This window comes from Scyliorhinus canicula, chromosome 11, assembly GCF_902713615.1.
Source record: "Scyliorhinus canicula chromosome 11, sScyCan1.1, whole genome shotgun sequence".
In the NCBI taxonomy this organism is placed as follows: domain Eukaryota; kingdom Metazoa; phylum Chordata; class Chondrichthyes; order Carcharhiniformes; family Scyliorhinidae; genus Scyliorhinus; species Scyliorhinus canicula.
This window is the reverse complement of record NC_052156.1, coordinates 142787221-142814407: the sequence shown is the minus strand read 5'-3', so window position 1 is coordinate 142814407 and position 27187 is coordinate 142787221. Positions and strand designations below refer to the sequence as shown.

At 42.5% G+C, this 27187-nt stretch overlaps 1 protein-coding gene across 10 annotated transcripts in view; it reads left to right on the top strand.

Moving 5' to 3' along the window:
* orc5 (origin recognition complex, subunit 5) overlaps positions 1-27187 on the top strand; it is a 132781-nt gene that overhangs the window by 29330 nt on the left and 76264 nt on the right. For all 10 annotated transcript variants that reach the window (XR_005462318.1, XR_005462317.1, XR_005462316.1 and 7 more), the window contains exons 6-11: positions 1736-1847; positions 5475-5605; positions 15965-16013; positions 18458-18548; positions 22761-22813; positions 24369-24481. Coding sequence is in view for 5 of the 10 variants with exons in the window: in XM_038811592.1 (XP_038667520.1) it covers positions 1736-1847; positions 5475-5605; positions 15965-16013; positions 18458-18548; positions 22761-22813; positions 24369-24481 (549 nt within the window). In the remaining 5 variants the exon portion in view is untranslated. The remainder of the gene's footprint in view (positions 1-1735; positions 1848-5474; positions 5606-15964; positions 16014-18457; positions 18549-22760; positions 22814-24368; positions 24482-27187) is intronic.

The following is a 27187-nucleotide window of genomic DNA, read 5'->3' as shown; positions in this document are numbered from 1 at the left end:
AGAAAGCAAATGTAATGTTGTCATTTATCTCAAGAGGCTTGGAATATAAAAGCAGGGATGTACTTCTGAGGCTTTATAAAGCACTAGTTAGGCCCCATTTAGAATACTGTGAGCAATTTTGGGCCCCACACCTCAGGAAGGACATACTGGCACTGGAGCGGGTCCAGCGGAGATTCACACGGATGATCCCAGGAATGGTAGGCCTAACGTACGATGAACGTCTGAGGATCGTGGGATTATATTCATTGGAGTTTAGGAGGTTGAGGGGAGATCTAATAGAAACTTACAAGATAATGAATGGCTTGGATAGGATGGACGTAGGGAAGTTGTTTCCATTAGCAGGGGAGACTAGGACGCGGGGGCACAGCCTTAGAATAAAAGGGAGTCACTTTAGAACAGAGATGAGGATAAATTTCTTCAGCCAGAGAGTGGTAGGTCTGTGGAATTCATTGCCACAGAGGGCGGTGGAGGCCGGGTTGTTGAGTGTCTTTAAGACAGAAATGGATAAATTCTTGATTTCTCGAGGAATTAAGGGCTATGGGGAGAGAGCGGGTAAATGGAGTTGAAATCAACCATGATTGAATGGTGGAGTGGACTCGATGGGCCGAATGGCCTTACTTCCGCTCCTATGTCTTATGGTCTTATGGTTTTCATTTCATTTCAATTTTGCTTCTTTGTATTTATTTTTTTTGCAATTTTCGCTTTTCCCCTTTTGATCCTTGAAATTTTCTGTAATTTCTAAAGTTCTGATAAGCCTGCAGAAGAGAAGTTATCTGTAGTCTCCAGGTGCTAACTGCGCTGTTGTGTTTCCAGCACTGTCTTATTGTTTCCAATATCCAGCATCTGCAGATTTTAGCTTTTTTTCAAACCTAATGTCTGGTTGATGAGAGTAATTTGTTTCTTCGCCTTCTCACCCAGAGGAGGTCTGCAACATAGACAGATCAAAGAAAAACAAGGTAGACAAAACGTCTAAAAGGATTTGGGGGGGGGGGGGGGGTGCGGGTAGGATAGAGTCTTTAAATATGTACTACCATACCATTTAGGGGTTTCTGTTGTACTGTATTGATTCTGGGTAGGTCAAGGAACCCAACTAACCCAATAAACATGAAGTTAAATGCTATGAGACTATATTTCCACTCCAGTAGCTTCTATATCAACTATTAAGAGTTTAACTGGTTTGTCGCATTTACTTTAATTACTATATGTATCACGATATTTATGACGAGGCGGAAGGAAACTAATGATTTTTTTTCAAGGTGTGGTCTTTTAGACAACACTTTTATATTAAAAAGAACTTCAATTGTGGCACTGATATGAACATGCTTAAGTAGGTCATCTCTCCCTTCTAGGATGCTCTGGTGATCAAAATTGAGGAACCACATATATCCCATGGAAAAACGTGGTTAAGGCTGCAGATCAGTTTAGAACACTCCTCAGGTCTTTGTAATGTTTTCCAGAATCAGCCACGGCTTCCTTAATCCTAGTTTTCTTTTCTGGGAGTCAAATTACCTCACAGTAGCCCTCCAGGTTGTCTATAGTCCAACATCTAGTTCTTTTGTGACACCTTCTTGTAACATCTGCAGGTTGATGTTAGAATTAATATAAAGAACTTGGCATGATAATGGGACAAAATGTTTCCTACATGTTTTTTCCTACTTGTTCCTCTTTAGGAACAAGCTGTGCTATGCCTAGATTTTCAAAACTAAATGTGGATTTTAATTTGCCTCATTCACAGGCTGAAGTAAAAGCAACGGTTATCTTCCTCAGTGAGATTGTTTGGGAAAAATTCCGACCAAATACAGGCTGTTTTGAGCCTTTGATCTTGCATTTTCCTGACTACAGCAAAGGTAAAACAACAATATTGATAACTTTCATTATTTGATTAGTAATATACGGTAACATTATTGAAAATATAAAAAAGACTTGATATACTTTTGAAATGTATTGGAAACAGGGGAGCTATTATGCACACAGAAAACCCCCACAAATAACAATGTTAATGACTAGATAAATCAGGTTTTTTTTTTTGCGACACTGAGGGATAAATAATGACCAGGACACTAGGGATAACTTCATAGTACCATAGGATCTTTTATGTCCCCCTGCAAAGGCTAACGGGGTTTTGGGTCAATGGGTCACCTGGAAGATGATACCTCTAAGTGTGACACTCGTCAGAACGGCACTGGAGTCTCGGCCTAGATTTCCCTAATAAAGTCTCTGGAGTGGAATCTGCATCAATGTCAGAGAGTTGAGTTTGAGTCTGCAACCAATAGAACCACAGCTGATGCACATTAACACATGTTTACATATTTTATTTTTTAAAAATCAAAGTTTAATTGTTTGCTGTCAATCACTGCAGTTTAATGAATTGAAATTCTACATAGATGTTTTTCCCCAAACTGACACTGTTGAGTCCCGGTTATCTTTTTTACTCTAATATTTCTTTTGTTCTTAGCCTTAGTGAATAGCAGCAGTTATTTTGGTCCACATATTAAAATGTGATGAGTGAATGGGTAGGAATTGATCTTTCACATTAGCACCCGTCTAAGCAGGTGGGATGTTTAGTCTTCAGAATACCTTGAATGGACATTGTAGCAGCACTTTAGAAATAGCACGCAACCATGGATCTTGGACCAGTTATTGTAGGTTTCAAAGGGTTGTTAATGCCAAAATCATTGCCTTTTTGAGCAATGAGGGATCGCCAATTATGCAGGGTGTGGCAGATGTTTCCCAAAGTGTATCCATTTACAGTAGAGTAGAGAAGCTCCTTAGAGCAAGAAACTTTCAATGCTGCAAATGTAGGCAGACAATTATACGTTGTTGAAGTAATGGGAGCAAAGTGGTAAATGTGATTAGGGCTGTTCATTCATGGGGAGTATCAACTGATTGGGCAGAATCTGGCTTGTTTCCAACTTGCATATATTTCTGTATATGTGTTTTTGGCCACATTGTTTGATTTCTTCCTGTGCCCTTTGATAAGGACACAATCAGCTTCCAGCTGAAACCTTTGGTTACATGCCTAAAATAACGAGCAGAACAATGATCTAGGCATATGATGTGCAGTTTAGGTGGATTGGCCAAGCTAAATTGCCCGTTGGTGTTCGAAGATGTGCAGGTTAGGTAGGGTTACAGGAATAGGGTGGAGGAGTGGGACTAGGTAGGGTGCTCTTTTCGGGGAGGGGGGGGCAGTGCAGACTCAATGGGCCGAATGGCCTCCATCTGCACTGGTGGGACTCTATGGCCTATATTTTTATTCTTTCACGGAATAGTGACATTGCTGGCTAGACCAGCAATTTTATTTCTCATTTTTAATTGCCCTTTAAAAAGTGGTAGTGAATTGCCTCCTTGAACACCTGCAGTCCATGTGGTGTAGTTACACCTGCTGTGCTGTTAAAAAGGGAGTTCCAGGATTTTGACCCAGCAACAGTGAAGGAACAGTGATATACTTCCAGATCAGGATGGCATGTGACTTGGTGGGGAACTTGCAATTCCTGGTGTTCCTTGTCCTTCTAAATGGTAGAGGTCACAGGTTTGGAAGGTGCTGTTGAAGGAGCTTTGGTAGATCAGGGTTTTTCAAAGTGCAGGTCGTGATCTGCAGGTGGGCCGCAGGCGGGTGTGGGGAGGGTCGTAGAGCGATGGGTTGTGATATTCCTGCGGTGATCCCGATTTCAGGAGAAGCGTCCAAAGGCCGCTACAAGCATTTTTATTGAGAATGGCCCACTACCACCTTTTTAAATGAGAAGAAACAAGGCTGTGTGCAGTCTTTTGGCCAGAAGTGACAGCAGTGAGCAGGTCACGCACCCGGCATGTACACATGATGTCAAGCGCCCTGTACGTACGTGATTTTGGCACCAAATCATGGAGGAGAGCTTCTTCCGTTTTCTAGCCGCTACCAAGCAAGGCAAGAGGACTGTGACAATGAATAATTTTCTTACAAATAAGAGACGGCCAGAGACACACATGGGCAGTGTACATACTGGACAGGAACTCGCAACTGAATCTGCTGCAGAGTCCAGGGCAGGACAGAGCAGTGCTAGTTACCTCTGTACAGAGCTTCAGGGTCTCTGGTCAACGGTCTACAAAGAAGAAACTTGAATTGGGATCAAAACAGTATAAAGAGGATTTCTTGAGATACGGTTTTGTCAATTGTGCCAATGCAAGTAAGGATGCAAAGCCCATGTGTGTTATAAGCAGGGAAGTACTGGCAAATAAGAGAAGTTTCAGATTTTGAAATGGTTGGGTGAAAAATTCCTTTTTCAGGTTGAGACCCACAAGTCAGTTGTTACCTTAACAGCTCACTCCAAATGAAAAGACTACACTGCTGTACCTGAATTGTGACACCACATTAAAAACAAACCAAAAGCCCATGAGGCTGTCGGCCTTCTAGAACAGCATCTCCCAGGAGTATCCAGTGTTGAGTAAAATGAGCATTTTGTTGCTATTGCCCTTCACAATGATCTACTTGTGCGAACTTAGATTTTCCATTTTCACAATGAAGAAGATGGCACAAAAGAACTGGCTGAAGTCTGCTCCTGATATCCGCATTGCTCTTTCTTCCTGTAAACCTGATTGGAGTAAGTTTGTGTGTACCAAGAAGGCACCCGTGGGTTAGTGGATCCCGGAGGGAAACATTTGAAAAACACTGTCGTAAATAGTACACGATGCTGCCACAGTACCTCCGGTGGTGGCGGGATTGGATGTTGAAAGCTGTGGGTGGGCTGTTTTATCCTGGATGATCTGGAGCGTTTTGAGTGTTGCCTGAACTGCACTCATCCAGATATGTGGAAAGTATCCCATTATGCTCTTTACTTGTGCCTTGAAGATGGACAGGCTTTGGAGAGTCAAGAGGTGAGTTGCTCTCTGCTGAATTCCCAGTCTCTGACCTGCACTTGTAGCATCAGTATTTATATGGCTGGTCCGGTTCAGTTTCTGGTTAATGATAACTCCCAGTATGTTGATGGGGGATTCAGCAATGGTAATGTCAGGGAAGATGGTTGGATTTTCTTTTGTTGGAGATGGTCATTGCCTGGCACTTGTGTGAAGTGAATGTTACTTGCCACTTGTCAGCCCAAATCTGAATGCTGTCCGGGTCTCGCTGCATGTGGGCACTGTCTTCTTCAATGTCGTAAAGTGTACTGAACATTGTGCAATCATCAGTGAGCATCCCCACCTTTGACCTCATGATGATGGGAATATGTAGAATAATGCCTGAAGTAAATTAATATATGTAATGACAATTATCATTACTGGTCTCCCTGTGTCTGCGTGGGTTTCCTCTGGGTGCTTCGGTTTCCCCCCACAAGCCCTGAAAGACGTGCTTGTTAGGTAAATTGGACGTTCTGAATTCTCCCTTGGTGTACCTGAACAGGCATTGTAGTGTGGCGACTAGATTGTCACAGTAAGTTCATTGCAGTCTTAATGTATGCCTACTTGTGACACTAATAAAGATTATTATTATATATTTTTAACTTCAGCTGACCTCCAAAGAATTCTTTCAAATGATCATCCTTCAGAATTCTCTGCAGAGTTTTATGCCTCTTATATTAACATTCTACTTGGAGTGTTCTACACTGTCTGTCGAGATTTAAAAGAGCTGCGACATCTGGTAAGTTTTTACTACTTTCTGTCCTCCTCCCCCCCCCCCCCCCCCCCCCCCCAAGCTCCAGGGTCCCAGGTTCGATTCCCGGCTGGGTCACTGTCTGTGCGGAGTCTGCACGTCCTCCCCGTGTGTGCGTGGGTTTCCTCCGGGTGCTCCGGTTTCCTCCCACAGTCCAAAGATGTGCGGGTTAGGTGAATTGGCCATGCTAAATTGCCCGTAGTGTCCTAAAAAGTAAGGTTAAGGGGGGGGGAGGTTGTTGGGTTACGGGTATAGGGTGGATAGGTGGGTTTGAGTAGGGTGATCATGGCTCGGCACAACATCGAGGGCCGAAGGGCCTGTTCTGTGCTGTACTGTTCTATATTTGGTGGCTGTGGGACCTTTCTAAGAAGCTGAAGTATTGGGTTGGGAAGAAGCTGAGGGGGAAAAGTGGAGCTGTGACTTAAAAAAAACAACAAATCAGTGAGTGGGACACGCGACCAAAGAGCGGGGAACCAAGGTGGAGGGCGCCAAAGGTTATTTAAAGAAAATTCCTGGGACAGGATTCTTGACTGGCCTGGAATGGCTGTGTGGCAACAGCTTGGAGTGGTCAGAAATAAAAATAAATTTAATTTTGGGTCTATATGCAACAAATATTTTATTTTCAACATACACAAGTGCAAAGTAAATGTGGGCTTCGGAAGTAGAGGTACTGTAGTTGTGCAAGTAACTGAGGAAGCTGTACAAAGTCAACAATGTTATGACAGTTAATTGTTACAGATAAGTGACATTGAAATTCCAAAGAAAATATTCGTAAATTGGCCCAAATCTTCCAGTCTCTGGATAGTCGGAGACCGGATGTATCTCCCAACATATGCTATGGATCCCCTCTGAAGTCCCAACAGAATTGCTCCGTGGGAATTGCTGGTGAAGTTTTAACTTCAGAAGAGCAATTTCTCTGGGACACTTTTTTTATTTTGTGGCAGTTCTGATTACTTACCTGGATAGTTACCCAGGAAAGACGGATTAAAACCTAGTCTAACACCTGGGTAACTACAGAACTCACCCCCCCCCCCCACTCAAATCACACTTCCTGACCACCAACACACTACCCTACCCCTTTACCCATCCTCTGACCTCTCACCCAAACCACCTGCCACCCTACCCTCCCCTAACTCGTCATCTCTCTGTAGTTTTTCAGGGAAACTTTGGGAAATTTAAACCTACCAGAATATGGAACCTAGTGCCATAAAAAGGGGCATGGTTTCCGAATGGGTTCTCACCTCTGCTCCCTCCGAGGTTTCCTGCACTAAGTTCTGTAGGATCCTCCAAATGAAGATTACCCTGAAAAATCAGAAAAAGCTAAGTATTATTTTGTCTGATCAGGTTGGAAATAGAGGTTCCAATTCTGAATGGAAGATTTGGGTCCAATATATATATTTGGTAAGACCTGCAGGTTTACATTTACAAAAGCTTTGGTAGACAAAGGGTTTGTGGACAGGAAGTGCACAACATTATACAGATAAAGTTGACCCAGTATGACAAAAGCCTGACTACAGCAAGTAAGATTTTGTAGTTTAGAAGTGTATGAGCATATTATTTTTATCTTGGGTTGAGTAGTTGCATCACCATAACTGTTTCTACACTAGGAGCAATGTTTAATGGTCGAACTGCAATCATTGCTGTTGAAACTGCAGGTTGTACTCCTCAATTAGCTAGCTCATACTTCACCAGCTGTTTTTAAAAAAAAAAAGGTATGCGTAAAAAGAGACAACTAGTTGAAACCATAGGAATATGCAAAGATTACTGCATTGTGGACATTATTCATCTCTGAAATAAAACCTGGCATAAATCGAAGGATGGTGTCAGCAAACATTAAGCAATCTGGCATTAAAAGCAAAGAGGAGTTTGATATTAATGGGTTATGTCTCATAGTGTTTACCACCCTCATCACCGGTATATGGGCCTGGCAGGCTTCTGAATGCTAAATCAAAGTTATGCCAGAACAGTTTATTTCGTCTTGATGACAGAGACAGGTAAATGTAGTCTACTGCTCGAGGTTCCATTAGTGTTTAGATAAGGTGTTTTATATTCCGTGATCTTTGTATCATGTCTCATGCAAGGTCACATATATTTATTTTCATAAATAAATGGTGAGCAGATTTTGCTGAAGTGCTAGGAATGCCTGAAGTGCCAAGAATACCACAATAATGTTTCAATGAGTTGACCTTGCGTTATTTTCTCAAACCAAAAGCAAAATACTGAAATAAAAGTAGAAAATGCTGGAAAGCAGGTTAGGCAGCATCTGTGAAGGCCCTGCAGAGGTTAGTTTGAAGGCATTTGGGAGTAAGTTTGGAAATAGGGCATCATTCCTCCTTCTAGCAATCTTGGCAGAGGCAGATGAATATCAGGAGTAACTACCAACGTAGCAGCAGCAAGAAGTCAAGATGGAATTCTTTGGAGATGTAACCAATACAGTCGACAAGGGGGAGCCAGTTGATGTGGTATATTTGGACTTTCAGAAGGCGTTTGATAAAGTCCCGCATAAGATTATTGTGCAAAATTAAAGCGCATGGGATTGGGAGAAATGTATTGAGATGGATAGAAAACTGGGTGGCAGAGAGGAAACAAAGAGTAGGGATTAATGGGTCCTTTTCAAATTGGCAGGCAGTAACTAGTGGGGTACACCAGGGATCGGTGCTGGGACCCCAGCTATTCACAATATACATTGATGATTTGAATGAGGGAACGAAATGTAACATCTCAAAGTTTGCAGATGACACCAAGTTAGGTGGAGGGGTGAATTGTGATGAGGATGCACGGATCCAACAGGTTAGGCGAGTGGGCAAATCAATGGCAGATGCAGTATCATTTGGAAAAGTGTGAGGTTATTCTCTTTGGAAGCAAAAACAGGAAGGCAGATTACTACTGGAATGGTCGTAAATTGGGAGAGGGGAGTGTGCAGCGTGGACCTGGGTGTGTTTGTGCACCATTCGCTGAAGGTAAGCATGCAGGTGCAGCAGGCGGTAAAAAAGGCTAAAGGTATGTTGGCCTTCATTGTGAGAGGTTTTGAGTACAGAAGCAGGGATGTGTTGCTGCAATTGTACAGGGTCTTGGTGAGGCCACATCTGGAATATTGTGTGCAGTTTTGATCTCCTTCTCTGAGGAAGAATGTTCTTGCTCTCGAGGGAGTGCAGTGAAGGTTTACCAGGCTGATTCCAGGGATGGCGGGACTGTCATATGAGGAGAGATTGACTAGGTTGGAATTGTTCTCACTGGAGTTCAGAAGAATGAGGGGGGAATCTCATAGAGACTTGTAACATTCTAACAGGACTAGACAGGGAAGATGTTACCAATGATAGGTGTATCCAGAACCAGGGGTCACAGTCTGAGGATTCAGGGTAAACCATTTTGGACAGAGATAAGGAAACATTTCTTCACCCAAAGAGTGGTGAGCCTGTGGAATTCATTGCCACAGGAAGTAGTTGATGCTAAAACTTTGAATATATTCAAGAGGCAGCTGGATATAGCATTTGGGGAGAATGGGATCAAAGGCTATGGGGAGAAAGCAGGATTAGACTATTGAGTTGGATGATCAGCCATGATCGTGATGAATGGCGGAGCAGGCTCGAAGGGCCAAAAGGCTTCCTCCTGCTGCTATCTTCTATGTATCTATGTATATGTATCAATTAAGGCATTGATGAGGGGGTGGGCAGTGTTCATCAGAATCCTGCTGGTGATAGATTCCTACTGTGTGGAACCAGGTAGTTCCATGAAAATGACCTCTTGGCAGTAGGCCAGATGACCAGTGGAGCTGTGGCCTCCATCCCTCAATGATGGGGCCATGGGTATGAAAGGCCGCATCTGCTGCCCAAATGAATCCCCGAGTGGGGTTTCTCTTTAGTCTGATGACCCTCCTGGCTTGGGACTTCTTTATTTTTGAAATTGTATATACACTCCCATTGGGACTGCCAGCCGCCCGAAGCTGGGGGCTCTCTGGAATCCCTGACTATCCTTAATTAGATTTTTTTGGAAATAGGAATGGAGTAGGCCATTTAACCCCTTGAGCCTGCTCCGCCATTCAATCAGATCATAGCTGATCTAACATTCCTCACATCCACTTTCGGCCCTTTCCCTGTAACTCTTGATTTCCTTACTGATCAAGAAGCTATCTGTCTCATCGTGAAATATACGCAAGATCTCTGCCCCATAACCCTCTGTGGCAAGGAATTTCAACCCTCTGAGAGAAGAAATTCCTCCTTATCTCAGTCTTAAATTGGCACCCTTTGTTCTGAGACAATTCATAGAATTTACAATGTAGAAGGAGGCCATCGAGTTTGCATTGGCCCCTGGAAAGAGCATCTCACTTCAGCCCACACCTCCACCCTGTCCCCGTAACCCAGTAACCCCACCTTGATTGATTGATTGATTGATTGATCTATTGTCACATGTACCGAAGTACAGTGAAAACACCTAACCTTTTTGGACACTTATGGCAATTTAGCATGACCAATCCACCTAACCTGCACATCTTTGGACTGTGGAAGGAAGCCAGAGCACCTGGGGAAACCAATGCAGACATGGGGAGAACGTACAGACTCCGCACACGGTGACCCAAGCCGGGAATCGAACCTGGGACCCTGAAGCTGTGAAGCAACAGTGCTAACCGCTGTTCTACCGTGCCGCCCTCTGATCCTAGACACTCCCATGAGGGGAAACATCCTCCCAGCATTTACCCTATCAAGCCCCATAAGAATCTTATGGGTGCGATTTCCCGGCTGCGTCCCGCCGGTATCTGAGAGGAATGTGGCTGGTAGATCCCGGGAGATTCCTGACAGTCATTATGCCTCACGAGATCTTGCGAGGCATTGTGATCTGGTCCCTGCCCACAATGGGCGGGACCCAGATTTGGTGTTAAGTGAGTTTCAAAATTCACTTAACACTGCCGATGCCAGATGGAGCTGGCTCCAGGAATCTATCGATGCCGCTGAGGAGATCCTGGCCGGGTGTTGTTCAGCACTGGTCCCCACAATTGAGTGGAATTTTGGGGGGGGGGGGGGGGGGGGGGGGGGGTGGCTCTCCCCAGGTGATTGGAGGTCCCTTGGTGGCTGATATTAGGGTCTGGTTTAGCACAGTGGGCTAAATAGCTGGCTTGTAAAGCAGACCAAGGCCAGCAGCGCAGGTTCAATTCCCGTACCAGCCTCCCCGAACAGGCGCCGCAATGTGGCGACGAGAGGCTTCTCACAGTAACTTCATTTGAAGCCTACTTGTGGCAAGTGATTTTCATTTGTTTCATACCTGGCTCGTCAAGGGCCTGTGCTCACTTTGACTTCTCTCTTCCTTTTTATATATTTAAAGAAGCACTTATTGTCAGTTTTTATATTCCTCGCTAGTTTGCAATCGTTTATTTTCTTTCTCTTGATTATCTTTTTAGTCCTCCTTTGCTGGGGAGTATCACTGACTTTTGCCTCTATATATGCTTTTTCTTTCAACTTAATACTTTCCTTAACTTCTTGTTTACCGTGGTTGGTTGGTCCCTCTCTTTCCTCCTTACCGGGATAAGCTTTTGCTGAGGGTCATGAATTACCTCCTTAAATATCTGTTACTGCATGTGTTTACTGTCTATCCTGCTCATCTATCCGCCAAGTCCACTTTATCTAACTCTATCCTTGTTTCATTGTATTTCCCTTTGTTCAAGTTAAACACAGTTGTTTTCCAACATAAGTTTCTCTTTCAAACTGAATATTAAATTCTATCATGTTATTACAGTATCACTACTTCCTTTCATCTGAGGTAATTTATTAAACCTGCCCTACTACCCAGATTCAAGATAGCCTGTTCCCTGGTTGGCTCCATGACATATTGCTTGTAGTTGCCTGTTCCAACTTGATTAACCCAATCAACATGAAGATTAAAGTCACCCATAATTATTGCTCCATTATTTTTACATGCTCCTAATATTTGTCGATTTGTACCCTTTCCTACAGTGGCTACTATTTGGGGGTCTATACACTACTTATACCAATGTCTTCTTTCCCTTGCTATTTTTACCTCCACCCAAATGGATTCTACATCATTCGAGTCTAGATCATGCCTCACAAATGTTCTCGATTCATCTCTTAAAAGTGCTACCCCACCACCTTGTCCTTCTCTCCTGTCTTTTCACAAGGTCAAATATCCCTGAAATAATATGGAGTTCCCAGTTTTGATGATCTTGTAACCTGTTTCTGTAATGGCTATGAGATCAAATTCATTTACTTCGATTTGTATTGTCAGTGCGTATACCTTATTCTGAAAGCTTCATGCATTAAGATACAATGCTTTTAGGCTTGCCTTTTTACCATTTTTAATCATTCTAACTTTTCTTTGTACTGTGGCTCTATTTGTGTCTCACCCTTGATTATCCTGTCCTTTTTTTGCATTTTACTGTTCTTTTATTACTGTTCTTGTTTCTCTTCCCTTTGTCACCTTGTTTAGTTTCCCATCACCCTGTCATTCTCGTTTAAACCTTCCCCAACCATGCTGGCAAACACCCGCCCCAGGACATCAGTTTTGATTCTGCCCAGGTGTAACCCGCCCAGTTTGTACTGATCCCACCTCCCCTAGAACCTGTCCCAATGTCCCAGGAATCTAAAACCTTTCCCCTTGCACCATCTTTCCAGCCACGTATTCATCCAATATATCCTGCTGTTTCTACTCTGACTTGCATGTGGCTCTGGTAGTAATCCTGAGACCACTACCTTTGAGGTCCTACCTTTCAACTTCTTGACTCCCTATATTAGGACCTTGTCCCTTTTTTAGAATCTATGTTATTGGTACCGATGTGCACCACGACCACTGGCTGTTCACCTTTCAGAATGTCCTGTAGCCGCTCTGAGACATCCTTGACCCTAGCACCCGGGAAGCAAAAAGCAACCTGGAGTCTCATTTGTGGCCAAATGAGTCTCATTCTCCGTGCAATTGAATCCCTTACAACTATTGCATTGCAACACTTTGGTTCCTCCCCTCTTTAGCAAAGCCAATTGGCTGTCACTGCTTATCACTGAGAGGCCATTCCCTCAAAGTGGTATATCTGTTTTGCACGGAAATAATCAGAGGGGTTTCCTGCACTGCCTGCCTCATCCTCTTGCTCTCCCTGGTATTCACCCATTCCCTTCCTGCCTGTGGACTCTTAGCCTTTGGTTTGACCACCCCTCTATACATGCTATCCATGATACTATCCACTTTGTGGATGCTCCAGTGTCCCCAGCTGCCACTCCAGCTCTGAAGCCAGGGCTTCCGGGAGCTGGAGACACTTACTGCACACACATGCTGGCCCCGGTCACTGGAAATGTGCCCGGCTTCCCACATGGAGTAGGAGAGCAAACTATGGCTTTGAGCTGTCCTGCCATGATTTACCCTGTTAGATTAAACCTTAGATTAAGGACTGAAATCATATAATATCAAGTACTTTAGGGCCCTTCTCCCCTTGACCTCGTTATACAGAATATAGCCTGTACAAACTATAAACCACAAAATCAAGACTTTACAAACTACAAGCGATTATAATAGTATAAATATTCACCGTTGGCACTCCCCCCCATCAGCAGCTTCCACTTTCTAATCCTGACTTCACTTCAGGAGCTCTGCCTCTGGATTGAGTGAAGGTATGCTGGGCTGCTCCTAAATTTTCCCGCTGCGCAGCTCAGCTGCTGCGCCCAAGATTAGCTCTCTCTCTGACCTCCAGTGTTCTGTATTGCAAGAGTTACTTAAAGTCCCTCTTTCCCGTTATTTGAAAGAGCAGAAGTACTCACTAATTTTACTCGCCAGTCAGAGAAAAGACGGGTCTGATCATTTCCCTCTTTTACCTAACTCCATCTTTCACCAAACTCCAGCTGTATTCTGAGGCAACAAGACAGAACTCAGATGATGGAGGTGACCAATTAGGAAGCTGCTTCCCAATAAGATCATACCAGAGGACGCATAGCAGACTGGTGCAGGATTGGGACTAGAAAATGGTTTGACACATAAATTTTCTATGAACTCAAGAAAAAATCTGTTGCCTTTTATCAGAACAATAAAGTCATCTTGGGTAGGGCAGCACGGTAACATTGTGGATAGCACAATTGCTTCACAGCTCCAGGTTCCCAGGTTCGATTCCAGCTTGGGTCACTGTCTGTGCGGAGTCTGCACATCTTCCCCATGTGTGCGTGGGTTTCCTCCGGGTGCTCCGGTTTCCTCCCACAGTCCAAAGATGTGCAGGTTAGGTGGATTGGTCATGATAAATTGCCCATAGTGTTGGGTGGGGTTACTGGGTTATGGGGATAAGGTGGAGGTGTTGCCCTTGGGTAGGGTGCTCTTTCCAGGAGCTGGTGCAGACTCGATGGGCCAAATGGCCTCCTTCTGCACTGTAAATTCTATGATAATCTATGATAATCTCCATGGAATTTGGTGCAGCCAGTGTCTGAGGTACAGGAGTCCACAAATGACACAATTGGACTACGTTGGTCATATGTATTGGCAATATGTAAAACTTCTTTGTGTCAGCATTTAGATTATTTTAAGATTAAATTATAGTGCTTTTAATAATGAACCACTTAATCATTTATATATGCCTTGATGTCTCCAGCATCGGTAGGTTTCATTGAATCACCAATGGTTTTGATTGGATTGGATTTGATTTATTGTCACGTGTACTGAGGTACAGTGAAAAGTATTGTTCTGCGTGCAGATCGGGCAAATCATTCCATACATGAAAAAAGACATGGACATGCATAAATACACAATGTAAATACAAAGGCACAGGCATCGGGTGAGCATATGGGAGCGTAGAACTACTCAGTAAAGAAGATGTGTGAAGAAATCAGTTCCGAGGGTCATTCAGGAGTATGGCAGCAGAGGAAAATGCTGTTTTTAACCAATTAGTGCTTCTTCTCAAACCTTTGTATCTCTTGCCGATGGAAGAATTTGGAAGAGGGAATAACTGGACGGGCAGGGATATGATTATGCTGCCTGCTTTCCCAAGGCAGTGGGAGTTGCCGATAGAGTTAATGGCTGGGAGGCGGTTTTGCGTGATGGACGGGGCTGTGTTCACAACTCTCCCTAGTTTCTTACGGTCTTGGGCCGAGCAGCTGCCATACCAGGCTGTGATGCAGCTAGATGGGATGCTTTTTATAGTGCATCTGCAAAAATTGGTAAGAGTCAATGTGGACATTGCCGAATTTCCTTAGTTTTCTGAGGAAGCTGTTGTGCTTTCTTGGTCATAGTGTCGACATGGGTGGACCAGAATAGATTGTTGGTGATGTGCACACCTAGGAATTTGAAGCTGTCAACCGTCTCTACCTCAGCTCCATTGATGCAGACAACGATGTGTATGATACTTTGCTTCCTGAAGTCAATGATCAGCTCCTTAATTTTGCTGATGTTGAGGGAGAGATTGTCAACTTCCTCCTGAACTCTGACCCATCGTTGTTCGAGATCTGGCCAACTACAGTCATGTCATCAGCAAACTTGTTGGAGACAAATTTTATCACACTGTCATGTGTGTGTATAGGGAGTATAGTAGGGGGCTAAGTACACAGCCTTGTGTGGCCCCAATATTGAGGAGTATCGTGGAGGAGGTGTTGTTGTTTATCCATAGGTCAGGAGGTTAGGGATTCGGTTGCAGAGAGAGGAGCCACATCCTAGCTTTTGGAGTTTTGATATGAGCTTGGCTGGGGTTCTGGTATTGAAGGCGGAGCTGTAGTCAATGAAGTGGAGTCTGACGTGGGAGTCCTTGGTGTCGAGATGCTCCAGCGATGAGTGTAAGGCAGGGGAGATGGCATCTGCTGTGGACCGGTTGTGGCGATATGCGAATTGCAGTGGATCAAGGCATTCTGGGAGTATGGAGTTGATCTGCCTCATGACCAACCTCTCAAAGCACTTCTTAATGATAGATTGAGGCATGTTGCCTGGTTCTTCTTTGGCACCGTGGCAATGTGATTAACGTATTCATTTTAAGGTTATTTTCAATTTATTACAATTGATTGTTAATATTGGGGAATGGAATATTATCCATTTTTTGAAATGATGTGCCTAATTGGTAGCATCAAGCAGCACCAGGAGATACATATCATGTTTTTATGTATTTTGGCACCAATGCCCTCCTACAGTAGCATGCCTTGTTCTCAAATCTTAGAGCAATCTCTCCTGCACTGTTGTGCATTTCTTCCACCAATTTTCCTCTGATCACTTGGAATCACATTGTTAAGTTATCAATGAATTGGAGTGGCTGCCCGAACGTGATTCATTTAAAACTAAAAACGTCTACTTTTCTTGCGCACTCTAGCAGACAATGAGGTTTGATTTAACAATTAATGGCAATTAATTGAATTAACATTTTTACAGACGTTCTCATTTGTTCTTTTTCAGGCTGCACTAAATTTTCCCAAGTTCTGTGAGCCTGTACAAAGAGGAGATGGTAAGCCTTGGAGAAGGGGGACATACTTTCTTTTAAAATAATACCCTCCATTAAAAAAAAAGTTTTAATTATTAAATTGGTCCTTGCCATGGTAAGATTATTTGATTTGAAACGGTAAAGAGTCTATATAAATATAAACCTTGCTCTGTTATGCTGAGATGCTATAATAACGTAAAGGAGCTGAAAGAAAATGTAACTAATATCTTGTAATAGCTTAATTTAAAAAAATAATATTGGTAGTTAAAATTAATTTTGGGTTGCTATCAATCAGTGTGTTTTCTCTAAAATTAGCGGGGTATGACAGACTACAGATGCTGCCATTTAATGACTAGCTGACAAGAAATGCTGCTTTGCAAAATAAAGTTGGTGTAGCAATCTGCAGCTACACAGGGAGCCATATAACAATTCCGATAACAGCAAACTGAAGAAAATCGTTCAAAATGTCACACATTTGTAAAAAAGATAAACTTAATGAAGACCAGTCATCCATCGCAAATGAAGTTTTTAAAAAAAACTTTCCTCCTGGCCCCCCCATCTAAAGCATGGTAACTAGCTGTTTTATTTAATGAATCCTGGTATTTTACTGCACTCGTGTCCATATATTTGGATCACTCTCCATCCTAAATTTGACATTTACAAATTATCTCTGATTGTTCAAGTGATGGTCTGGAATTTACCTTTTGTATCCGTTCACTACCTTGTATTCACCAGCATTCAAAGCTTTTCCAGTCTTCCCTCTTAAAAGCTGCTGAACTTTGCACCCCCTCGGGGCCATACTGCCCTTGTATCTTAATGTCCAGACCTGAGATATCCAATTGTAAACACAGTGGAATATCTCTTTTTTTTTTTTGCTGCTGCTGCAAATTGGCACATTTAAAATGAAGTGCACTATACCTATAGATCCATTTCAACTTTGTACAAATATATTTTGGCACCACTCATACAAATATCAGTTGCAATGATTACCGTCTCTCTACCCTACTTTAGACTGTTCATTCCAATTTTAATTTGTTACTGTTCTGAGCACGTAGAAATTTATTTCTGAATCTGACATGCTAAAATTCGATACCAAACTCTGTAACGTGGTTTTACAACACAAAAAGAGGCCCTTCGGCCCACCATGAACTCCTTGATGTATATCTAAGCAATAACACTAATGTGTGTATGTTGTCTGGTCAGTCATGGATTTGGTGTATTAAGGTACTTTTTTCGTTTCTGCCATTCGCAGTTGTTGGTAATGAGAAATTAAGTTCTGATTATGGTGAAAAATGTATGAATGCCTACATTGTTCGACAGGTGCAAATGTGAAATAAAAGAAAGGTGAACTATAGATAGAAATTTTAATTTGTTGAAGTGCTAAATAATTTTCCTTAGTTTTACATTTTTTTCCTGCATTGTCCAGCTTTTTGGAACTATAAAAATGAGTCTTCAGAGAAGATTTGCTTAAATTGCGTCAGGCTGGATATCTTCTACATTGAATTTGCTTCATTGCCATCATTTGACCACCTCATATTTTGCTATATTATCAAGCTCTGCTCACCATGACTACATTATTTGTAAAAATGCTTCTTATTCTGTCTTTTAAAGTCGTCTTCTCTGAAAACTAGAGTTTGAATCACAAGGCCAAACATGGAAATTTTTTGAAACTTCAAGAATGCCAAACGTACTAAATCTAGAGCTCATTTTGCAGCTCTGCTCCCCAACGTTGATTGGTTGCTAGGTCACAAATATAATGTGGTTACTGTTTTTTTTTCTTCCAAATGGGAATTGGAAGTCAGGACTTTTTCCAAGTCATGCATCTAAAGAAAAGTCTCCAAAAAAGAATGAGATAAGGCAAATAAGTAAAGTCTTGCTTAAGTTGCTTTTCAGTGTATTTATAAGAGCAATCCTGAAGCAATTTACTTGAGGTTTGTGACTTTCAAGTGAATACCTTAGCATTGCATGTGTACATTGTATCTCAGCATGACAGCAAAGCAACTACATGGCACAGTAACATTTCAGTCTGAAAAATAATTTGTTTTTACCTTGTTTGAAATTCTGTTTAACCTGAGCTTTGTTTCCAGTTTTGGCATAATCTATTTGTATATGGGTGCTGAAGGAATGAAGAAGCATGTTAGACTTCTTGGGCGGGATTCTCTGTCCCACCGGACCAGATTTCTGGTGCCCGGATTCACCGCCGGATTCACCCCCCCGGATTCACCGCCTCGCCAGACGGCCAATGGGGTATCCCATTGTGGGCAGCCCCACGCTGACGGGAAATCCCTGGGCTGCCAGCACAATGGAGAATCCCGACAGCGGAGAATCCAGCCCCATATTTTTGATTTTGCTTGTTGCTTGAATGTCATTGGAATATTGCTGACTTTGTGGAATGCAATTAGCATAATATAGAGAACAGAAAGGAAATGCAGATACAATGATTGAAAAAAACTCATGTTTTCTTCAAGCCAAAGAAGAGGATGCTCATCGGCTGTGGAAAAACATTGAACCACACCTGAAAAAAGCAATGCAAACAGTTTATCTACGAGAAATCTCAAGGTAATCATCTAATGAATAAAAGTACAGCCAAAGTGAATATCAGCATCCCAGAATATTGTCAAAAGTTATGGCTCTTGAATTTGTGAACAGCATAGCTGGAATTAATTATTTTTCACAGACGGAAAATACTTTACAGTTGGTTTTACATAGCACAGTCCAAGTCGGACATGACCAGGGTAACAAAGATGAAGACCAACTACCAAGATTCCACGACCTTGCTAGGAGCAGAATGCTCGTGACTGTAATGTTGAGTAAAAAAGTTCACTCAGCATCAAATTACAAAATAGTTTGTCTCCCAGTCACAGACCTTGGCTCATTTTGCATCGCACATATATACAGTTCTAGTTACTTTAATAAAATATTTTTGGAATATTAAGACAAATAGATCATAGAACACTACAGCGCAGTACGGGCCCTTCGGCCCTCGATGTTGCGCCGACCTGTGAAACCATCTGAAGCCTATCTGACCTACACTATTCCATTTTCATCCATATGTCTATTCAGTGACCACTTAAATGCCCTTAAAGTTGGCGAGTCTACTACTGTTGCAGGCAGGGCGTTCCACACCCCTACTACTCTCTGAGTAAAGAAACTGCCTCTGACATCTGTCCTATATCTATCACCCCTCAATTTAAAGCTATGTCCCCTCGTGTTGGTCATCACCATCCGAGGAAAAAGACTCTCACTGTCCACCCTATCTAACCCTCTGACTATCTTATATGTCTCTATTAAGTCACCTCTCAGCCTTCTCCTCTCTAACGAAAACAACCTCAAGTCCCTGAGCCTTTCCTCGTAAGACCTTCCATCCATACCAGGCAACATCCTAGTAAATCTCCTCTGAACCCTTTCCAAAGCTTCCACATCCTTCCTATAATGTGGTGACCAGAACTGCACGCAGTACTCCAGGTGCGGCCGCACCAGAGTTATGTACAGCTGCAGCATGACCTTGTGGCTCCGAAACTCAATCCCCCTGCTGATAAAGGCTAGCACACCATATGCCTTCTTAACAGCCCTATTAACCTGGGTGGCAACTTTCAGGGATTTATGTACCTGGATGCCGAGATCTCTCTGTTCATCTACACTACCAAGAATCTTGCCATTAGTCCAGTATTCTGCATTCCTGTTACTCCTTCCAAAGTGAACCACCTCACACTTTTCCGCATTAAACTCAACTGCCATCTCTCAGCCCAGCTCTGCAGCTTATCTATGTCCCTCTGTATCCTATAACATCCTTCAGCACTATTCACAACTCCACCGACCTTCGTGTCATTTACTAACCCATCCTTCTACACCCTCTTCCAGGTCATTTATAAAAATGACAAACAGCAGTGGCCCCAAAACAGATCCTTGCGGTACACCACTAGTAACTGAACTCCAGGATGAACATTTGCCATCAACCACCACCCTCTGTCTTCTTTCAGCTAGCCAATTACTGATCCAAACCGCTAAATCACCTTCAATCCCATACTTCCTTATTTTCTGCAATAGCCTACCGTGGGGAACCTTATCAAACGCCTTACTGAAATCCATATACACCACATCAACCACTTTACCCTGATCCACCTGTTTGGTCACCTTCTCAAAAAACTCAATAAGGTTTGTGAGGCATGACGTACCCTTCACAAAACCTTTTCCAACATTTTACCCACAACCGAAGTAAGGCTCACAGGTCTATAATTACCAGGGTTGTCTCTACTCGCCTTCTTGAACAAGGGGACAACATTTGCTATCCTCATAGCAAATATTTAAATTTTGTAGTTACAGACGTCAACTCTACCATGATACCATAATTCTCTTCATAATTTAGTCAGGAATTTGACTTTTTCAATGTAAAAGTTATGATCGACGCAGAACCAAGTTAGCAGAGTTGTTTTGAGACTGCAAAAGAGTCTGCACCACCTCCTGAGATTGTTCTATCCCTAGGTTGCAGTTCTATCCCTAGATATGCAGTATGTTTACCTTACAAGTACATAGAAGATAAACTTTTTTTAAAAAATTCCACAAATATGATTTAATCTTCAAATTGAAATAACTGTTTCCAGCATTGTTTTTAATCTCATTGCTGTAGTTTATAAATAAAGAGGTGATTTAAAAAAAAAAAAAAAAATGTCTCAACCATCGGAATTGAAAGGGAGGTTGTGGGGCCTTTGTACTAGCAGAAGATTCATCTCCACCTCAGTAATTAAATGCAGATGGCCTTTGTATAGCTCTCTTTGAAGTTGGGCTGTACAATCCTTGGAGCGTCATTAGTGGCTTCTTAGAGAGAACGAGCTGTGGCTTCTTTTCGTAGAATCATAGAATCCCTACAGTGCAGAAGGAGGCCATTTGGCCCAAGGAGTCTGCACCGACTCTCCAAAAGAGCACTCTACCCAGGGCCACTCCCCCACCCACCGGCTCTATCCCTGTAACTTAACCTGCACATTCCTAACCTGCACCAGGGACTGGTTTAGCACAGTATGCTAAATAGCTGGCTTGCAATGCAGAACAATGCCAGCAGCGTGGGTTCAATTCTTGTACTGGCCTCCCCGAACAGGCGCCGGAATGTGGCGACTAGGGGCTTAACACAGTAACTTCATTGAAGCCTACTCGTGACAATAAGCTATTATTATTATTGCACATCTTTGGACTTTTGTTCTGGGGTCACAAACCGACACAGCGTCAGACACTTTAAAGGTCTTTTTTCAGTTTTAAACTTTTAAAAATAGCAATAATCATGGCTGGCACGTCTTGTTTTCTTCAAAGTGTTTCTGGTGGGAAAAGTGGAGGGCAGCCTGCCAGTTACCTTGCTGGGTTTTCCCACTATATTTTTGAACACTTAGAGAAATAAAATGGAAGGGGCAGTCCCATGATGTCAGAACCCACCCCTCAGAAACCTTTACACCAAAAGGGTGCACCCCTCCCTTGATACTGCCCAGCCACGGCCCCCTTCCCTCTGAGGGCTGTACTTAACTGTGCGGCCCAGCAGGTTCTGTTCACCAGGTCCCCGTTTGTGAACACCTGTTGTAAATCCTGCTGACATGGCGTCACGTCTGCGGAAGCATGTGAAATCCTTGCTTGGAGGGATGATACAGTGGGGAGGTCCACTAATGTCATGTAAATGTATGCCAATGGGGCTCCTGACCTTTCATGGTGGGAACTCTATTATGTAATTGGTGGGGTGGGGACAATCTCAATGCGAAATCCCCCCCCCCACCCCACACACTTGCCTGCCTGCCAAAAATGGGGTTTAAAGTCCCCCCTCACCTCTGCCCATTACTATAAAAATGTGCAGGGCGAGATCTTAGTTCCTCACACTACAATGTGAAGATTTGTATTTTAATAGCACTATGCCGTCTTCAATAATGTTCAAGAACCCTTCCTCCAACAAAATAAACTTTTAAACGCTGTGAATTCAGTAGGCAAATAAGGCAGCACCTTGCACGCCACATGATGCTATTGTGGAGGTAATGCAGATGGGGCAAAAAATTCTTTCCTAACATTAGTTGATGAAGTAATGTTGGCTTAGTCATTGGGAGACAGCCTGTGCTTAGGCTGCGAGATCCTTATGTCCATCTTGACTATTGAAACTTTTCGAAGGAGCCTTGATTTAATGTCGGCCCCACGCAGATCACGCAGCGAGTCAGTGCTAGTAGAGGGTCACCTTTATATTGAGGCAGCACTCTTAATATGTGGCTTGGATTTGACATCTGAGCCAGATTTGGAATTGTTAAACCAACTGAGAAAAGGATTAATCACCATGGCTTTACATGTGGAGTCTGGAGCATGATGTCGATGTTTAGCTAGTAACTTGACTTGTCTCTTTAAAGTAGAGGTGGGCCACATATAAAGTTTACTTTTTTTTCCTGTTATTTTCATAGGTCTCAAGCTGCAAATAAAACCAATCTTAGTTTTCTTATTTAGGATTTATTCATTAGAGCAACAGCGCTAACAACCTTTTCCAAACTTACAGGTCCACAAATTGTAAACATTACAAAGCGCAAATGTTATTCCGTTGTAACTAAAATGTTTTTCTATGTAACTAAAATGGTTTATTTAATGGGGGGAGTAGTCCATTAGTTGAGAAGTTGGAGTATTTGTTTAATTGTTTTGAGATTGATGTAGAACTTGTTTTAAATATAATGCTCTTTTAGAGAATGGAAAACTATAGACTTGATTTCCGTACTTCTGTGCACAAAAATATAATTTTGTGAATTATGTTATCTTACCTTTCAGCTCTCAGTGGGAGAGACTGCAGCAAGATGATAAAGAAGATGGACATGTGAAAGGTGAACCATCTCTGATTTAGTTGACCGTAAGAATCTTGGTCCTTTGATCAGATTACAATATTTTGTAGATGAGTGTAGATTGCAACCTTAAATCATACAATTAAATTAAAATTTATAATCCTAACTATTTTAAGGATACTATACAACATTAATACACTCTCATTCTGTGCTCCTTATAATGAGCAATGAGGCACATTGCCATTTTGCATCCAATCCTTAAGCAATTCTAATGGATAAAAGAATTGCCAAGTTTCCATAGCCCAGATTGAGCAGAAAGTGGCGAGAGCAGACAGTTTGAGGCAGAAACTACAGGAGGCAAGAGAGCAAAAATGATAAGTCGGAACAGACTGGACTGTGGAGAATTCCTTCCCATCTGAGATCATTTTTGTGCACTGATTTATGTGCCCACCTTGAGCATGTGCTAGACTGCATGAATGCTCATCTGGCCTGTATGTTTCTCTCTTGCATGCTTGAAGCTCCAGCCTGTTGCTTTATTCCAAGTGGCTTGAGGCGGGGGGGTTCTCCTTTTCCCAAATACCAAAATCGATTTCCACTAAGTGTTCATACTCTTGTGGATCCACACTCCGGTCATCGCATGGTTATGCCAAGGTTCATCCTAATTCTCTTACTTGCACAATGAATTTCAACCCATTGTTTCATCATGGCCACAGAGTCGCCACTCCTTTACTGCCCTCTTAACTTGGCCTACTTTTGCAGCATCTCTTGGCGAACTGTTTTTGCACCTTAAACTCGATTTAGATTTATTTTTATTGTCATGTGTACCAAGGTACAGTGAAAAGTATTGTTCTGCTTACAATGCAGGCAGATTGCTCCATACATGAAAACATAGAACATATGATAAATACATGAGGATACATAAACACAGACAGCGAGTGAAGTATATGGTATATAGTGGTACAACTGTGTAGGAATATCAGTTCAGACCCTGAAGAAAGTCATTTCAGGATTCTGGTAACAGCGGGGAAGAAGCTGTTTTTGAATCTATGGTCAATGTTCTCAAACATTTGCATTTTCTGCCCGATGGAAGAGATTGGGAGAGAAAATAACCTGGGTAGGAGGGGTCTTTGATTATGCTGCCTGCTTTCCCAAGGCAGCGGGAGGTGTGGACAGAATCAATGGTTGGGAGCCGGGCTCGCATGAAAAACTGAGCTGTGTTCACGACTAGTTTCTTGCGATCTTGCGCTGAGCAGTTGCCATGCCCAAGTTGTGATGCAGCCAGATAGGATGCTTTCTATGATACATCTGAGAAATTGGTAAAGGGTGGTTGGCGCAGGAGGAAAGTGGTTTTTCTTTGTGTACAGTTCATTTGGGGTGGATAACTGGTCTTCATTATCTTGACGTGTGATTCTCATCCCGTCAAGCTGACCAAATTCCTCCCCAAATCTCCTCCGAAAACCAGGTGAGAAGGGCTTAAATTAAAGTGCTCTGGCAGGAGCCATCTCCTGTGCGACTGCTCTACATGTTGCTCAGGAAGTCAAGTTCTGTATTCCAATAACTTTGCAGACTTTTAATTATTATTTTTTTGAATCCTCAGGAATTTCTGCTCACGCACATGTTGAACTTCCGTATTACTCCAAATTTCTGCTGATTGCTGCCTACCTCTCGTCATATAATCCTTCTAGAACAGACAAACGGTTTTTCATGAAGGTGCAGTCATTTCATATATTTTCTTAATCTTGACCCTTAATTTATGCACATAGAATGGAATAAAAAAAGAAAAAGTGCTTAAAACAGTCAGCAGGTCTGGTAGCATCTGTTTCAGGCCTTTGACCTTTTATCCCTGTGTATAATGGAGCATGGGAACAGAGGAACAGAACACGAATAGTCCATTCAACCTGTCGGGTCTGCTCAGCCATTGAATTAGATCATGGCTGATCATCTACCTCAGTACCACTTTCCCATGCCACTTCCATATCCCTTGATGTAATTTTTCACGTGCTTGGAACATGCTCCATGAGCTTCCACAGCTCTCTGGGGTAGAGAATTCCAAAGATTCGGTGAAAAAATTTCTCCTCATCTCAGTCTTAAATGACCTACCCCTTATCCTGAGATTATGACCCTTTGGTTTAGACTCACCAGCCAAGGGAACTATCTACACCCACCCAGTCATGCCCTGTAAGAATTGTGTAAATTTAAATGTGATCATCTTTCATTCCTCAAAATTCTAAGGAATACAGACCCAGTATCCCCAATCTCTTGTTATAAAACAATCCTGCTATTGCAGTGATTAATCTAGTGAATCAAATTAATAATATCTGAATGTTATGTTTCGTGCTATGGATGATTAAATATACAGGTTGTGATGGAGTGATTAACTGTGATCGAGAGGGCAGTATAGTAGCAAGGAGCAGGAATACAGTGTTTTAAGAAAGAACAGCACAGGAACAGGCCCTTTTGGGCACTCCAAGCCTGTGTCGATCATGATGCCTGTTTAAACTAAAACTAAACTAAAATCTTCTGCACTTCTGGGGTCCATATCCCTCTATTCCCATCCTGTTCATGTATTTGTCAAGATGCCTCTTAAATGTCGCTCTCGAGACTTCAGTTGTTCTGCAAGTTGTACATTCTGAAATATGTCAGCTTTGGCATTTGAGATTTTGCTGTTGGTTGGAAGTATCTTCTTTACTATTGTGTCCTACCAAATGCATGTTACAGTGCATTATATTTTGGTAACAGCATAGTTGATGGCCCTGTTTATTGCATTTATTGATTGTTTCTAACTTCAGAAACATTCATTTTTAATTACTGTAGCATGGTAGCAAAACATCAGGAGTAACTGCTGGAATCTCCTTTGGAGATGCTAAAGTATTTTCAGAAATCTTCATTTAAACAAATCATATTGCATACAGTCAGTCATCACCTAAAGTTGTGGTTATGGTCTTGAAAATATCGACTTAAAGTGATTCATGGGTTCTCATAGGAATGTGCAAGTTGAAATACTATACATATGCAACACCATGCATCCCCAACTGGAATAACTTGCAAAATAAATCACTGAATTTGTTAGAAATACTTTATACACTCAAAGTAGACAACACTAAATTACCCAACCAAGTCTTGAATAGCACTGCTTCTTTCTCACCCACCCACAGCAATCCTGAAACTCAACTCTCCCATGAGCCCCTGTCCTGTGATGGGGATGGGTTGTCCAGGAATGCAAGGTTGGCTATCATGGTGTCCGGCAACAACTGCTTCTATTCGCATCACGCCACATTAAAATGCCCCAAGGCACTTCATGGGATTGTGATAAAACAAAACTTGACACTGAACCATGCAAAATTAGGGCAGACGACCAGAAGGATGTAGGTTTTAAGAGTGAGGGGGAGATCTCCTAGAAACATAAAATTCTAACAGGATTACATAGGGTAGATTCAGACAGAATGTTCCCGATGGTGGGAACTAGGGGTCATAGTTTGAGGATAAGGGGAGATGAGGAGAAATTTCTGCATCCAGAGAGTGGTGAATCTGCAGAATTCATTACCACGAAACGTAATTGAGGTGAAAACATTATGTAATTTCAAGAAGGAATTAGATCTGGCTCTTGGGGCTAAAGGGATCAAGGGATATGGGGGGAAGGCGGGATCAAGGTATTGAACTCTATGATCAACCATGATCATAATGAATGGCAGAGCAGGCTCAAAGGGCCAAATGGCGTACTCCTATTTTCTATGTACACAGATAGATTTAGGAAGGATCTTGGTGAATTAAGGCATGGCTACCACTGCTGAATGTTTAAAATATGGATGCTCAAGAGGCCATAAATAGAGGGCAGTTATCTTGACGTTTAACACTGGAGGAGGCTAGAGATGGACAGTGCAAGGCCATGGAAGGATTTGAAAACAAGATTGAGAAGCTCAAATTGAAATATTTCTTAAAGAGGAGCCAGCCAATGTAAATACAAAATTAGTCTCCTGTTTACATGTTGTAAATGACAGAATTAGCATCGGTATCTTATTAAGATGAGAATAGTGTTGGAATAGAATGTCCCGTCAGGTAAAAACTTGATTTAAAAAAAAACGTTTATTTCTTTACAACATAGAACAATACAGCACAGAACAGGCCCTTCAGCCCACGATGTTGTGCCGAACCTTTGTCCTAAGATTAATCATAGATTATCATAGAATTAACAGTGCAGAAGGAGGCCATTCGGCCCATCGAGTCTGCACCGGCTCTTGGAAAGAGCACCCCACCCAAGGTCAACACCTCCACCCTATCCCCATAACCCAGTAACCCCACCCAACACTAAGGGCAATTTTGGACACAAAGGGCAATTTAGCATGGCCAATCCACCTAACCTGCACATCTTTGGACTGTGGGAGGAAACCGGAGCACCCGGAGGAAACCCACGCACAC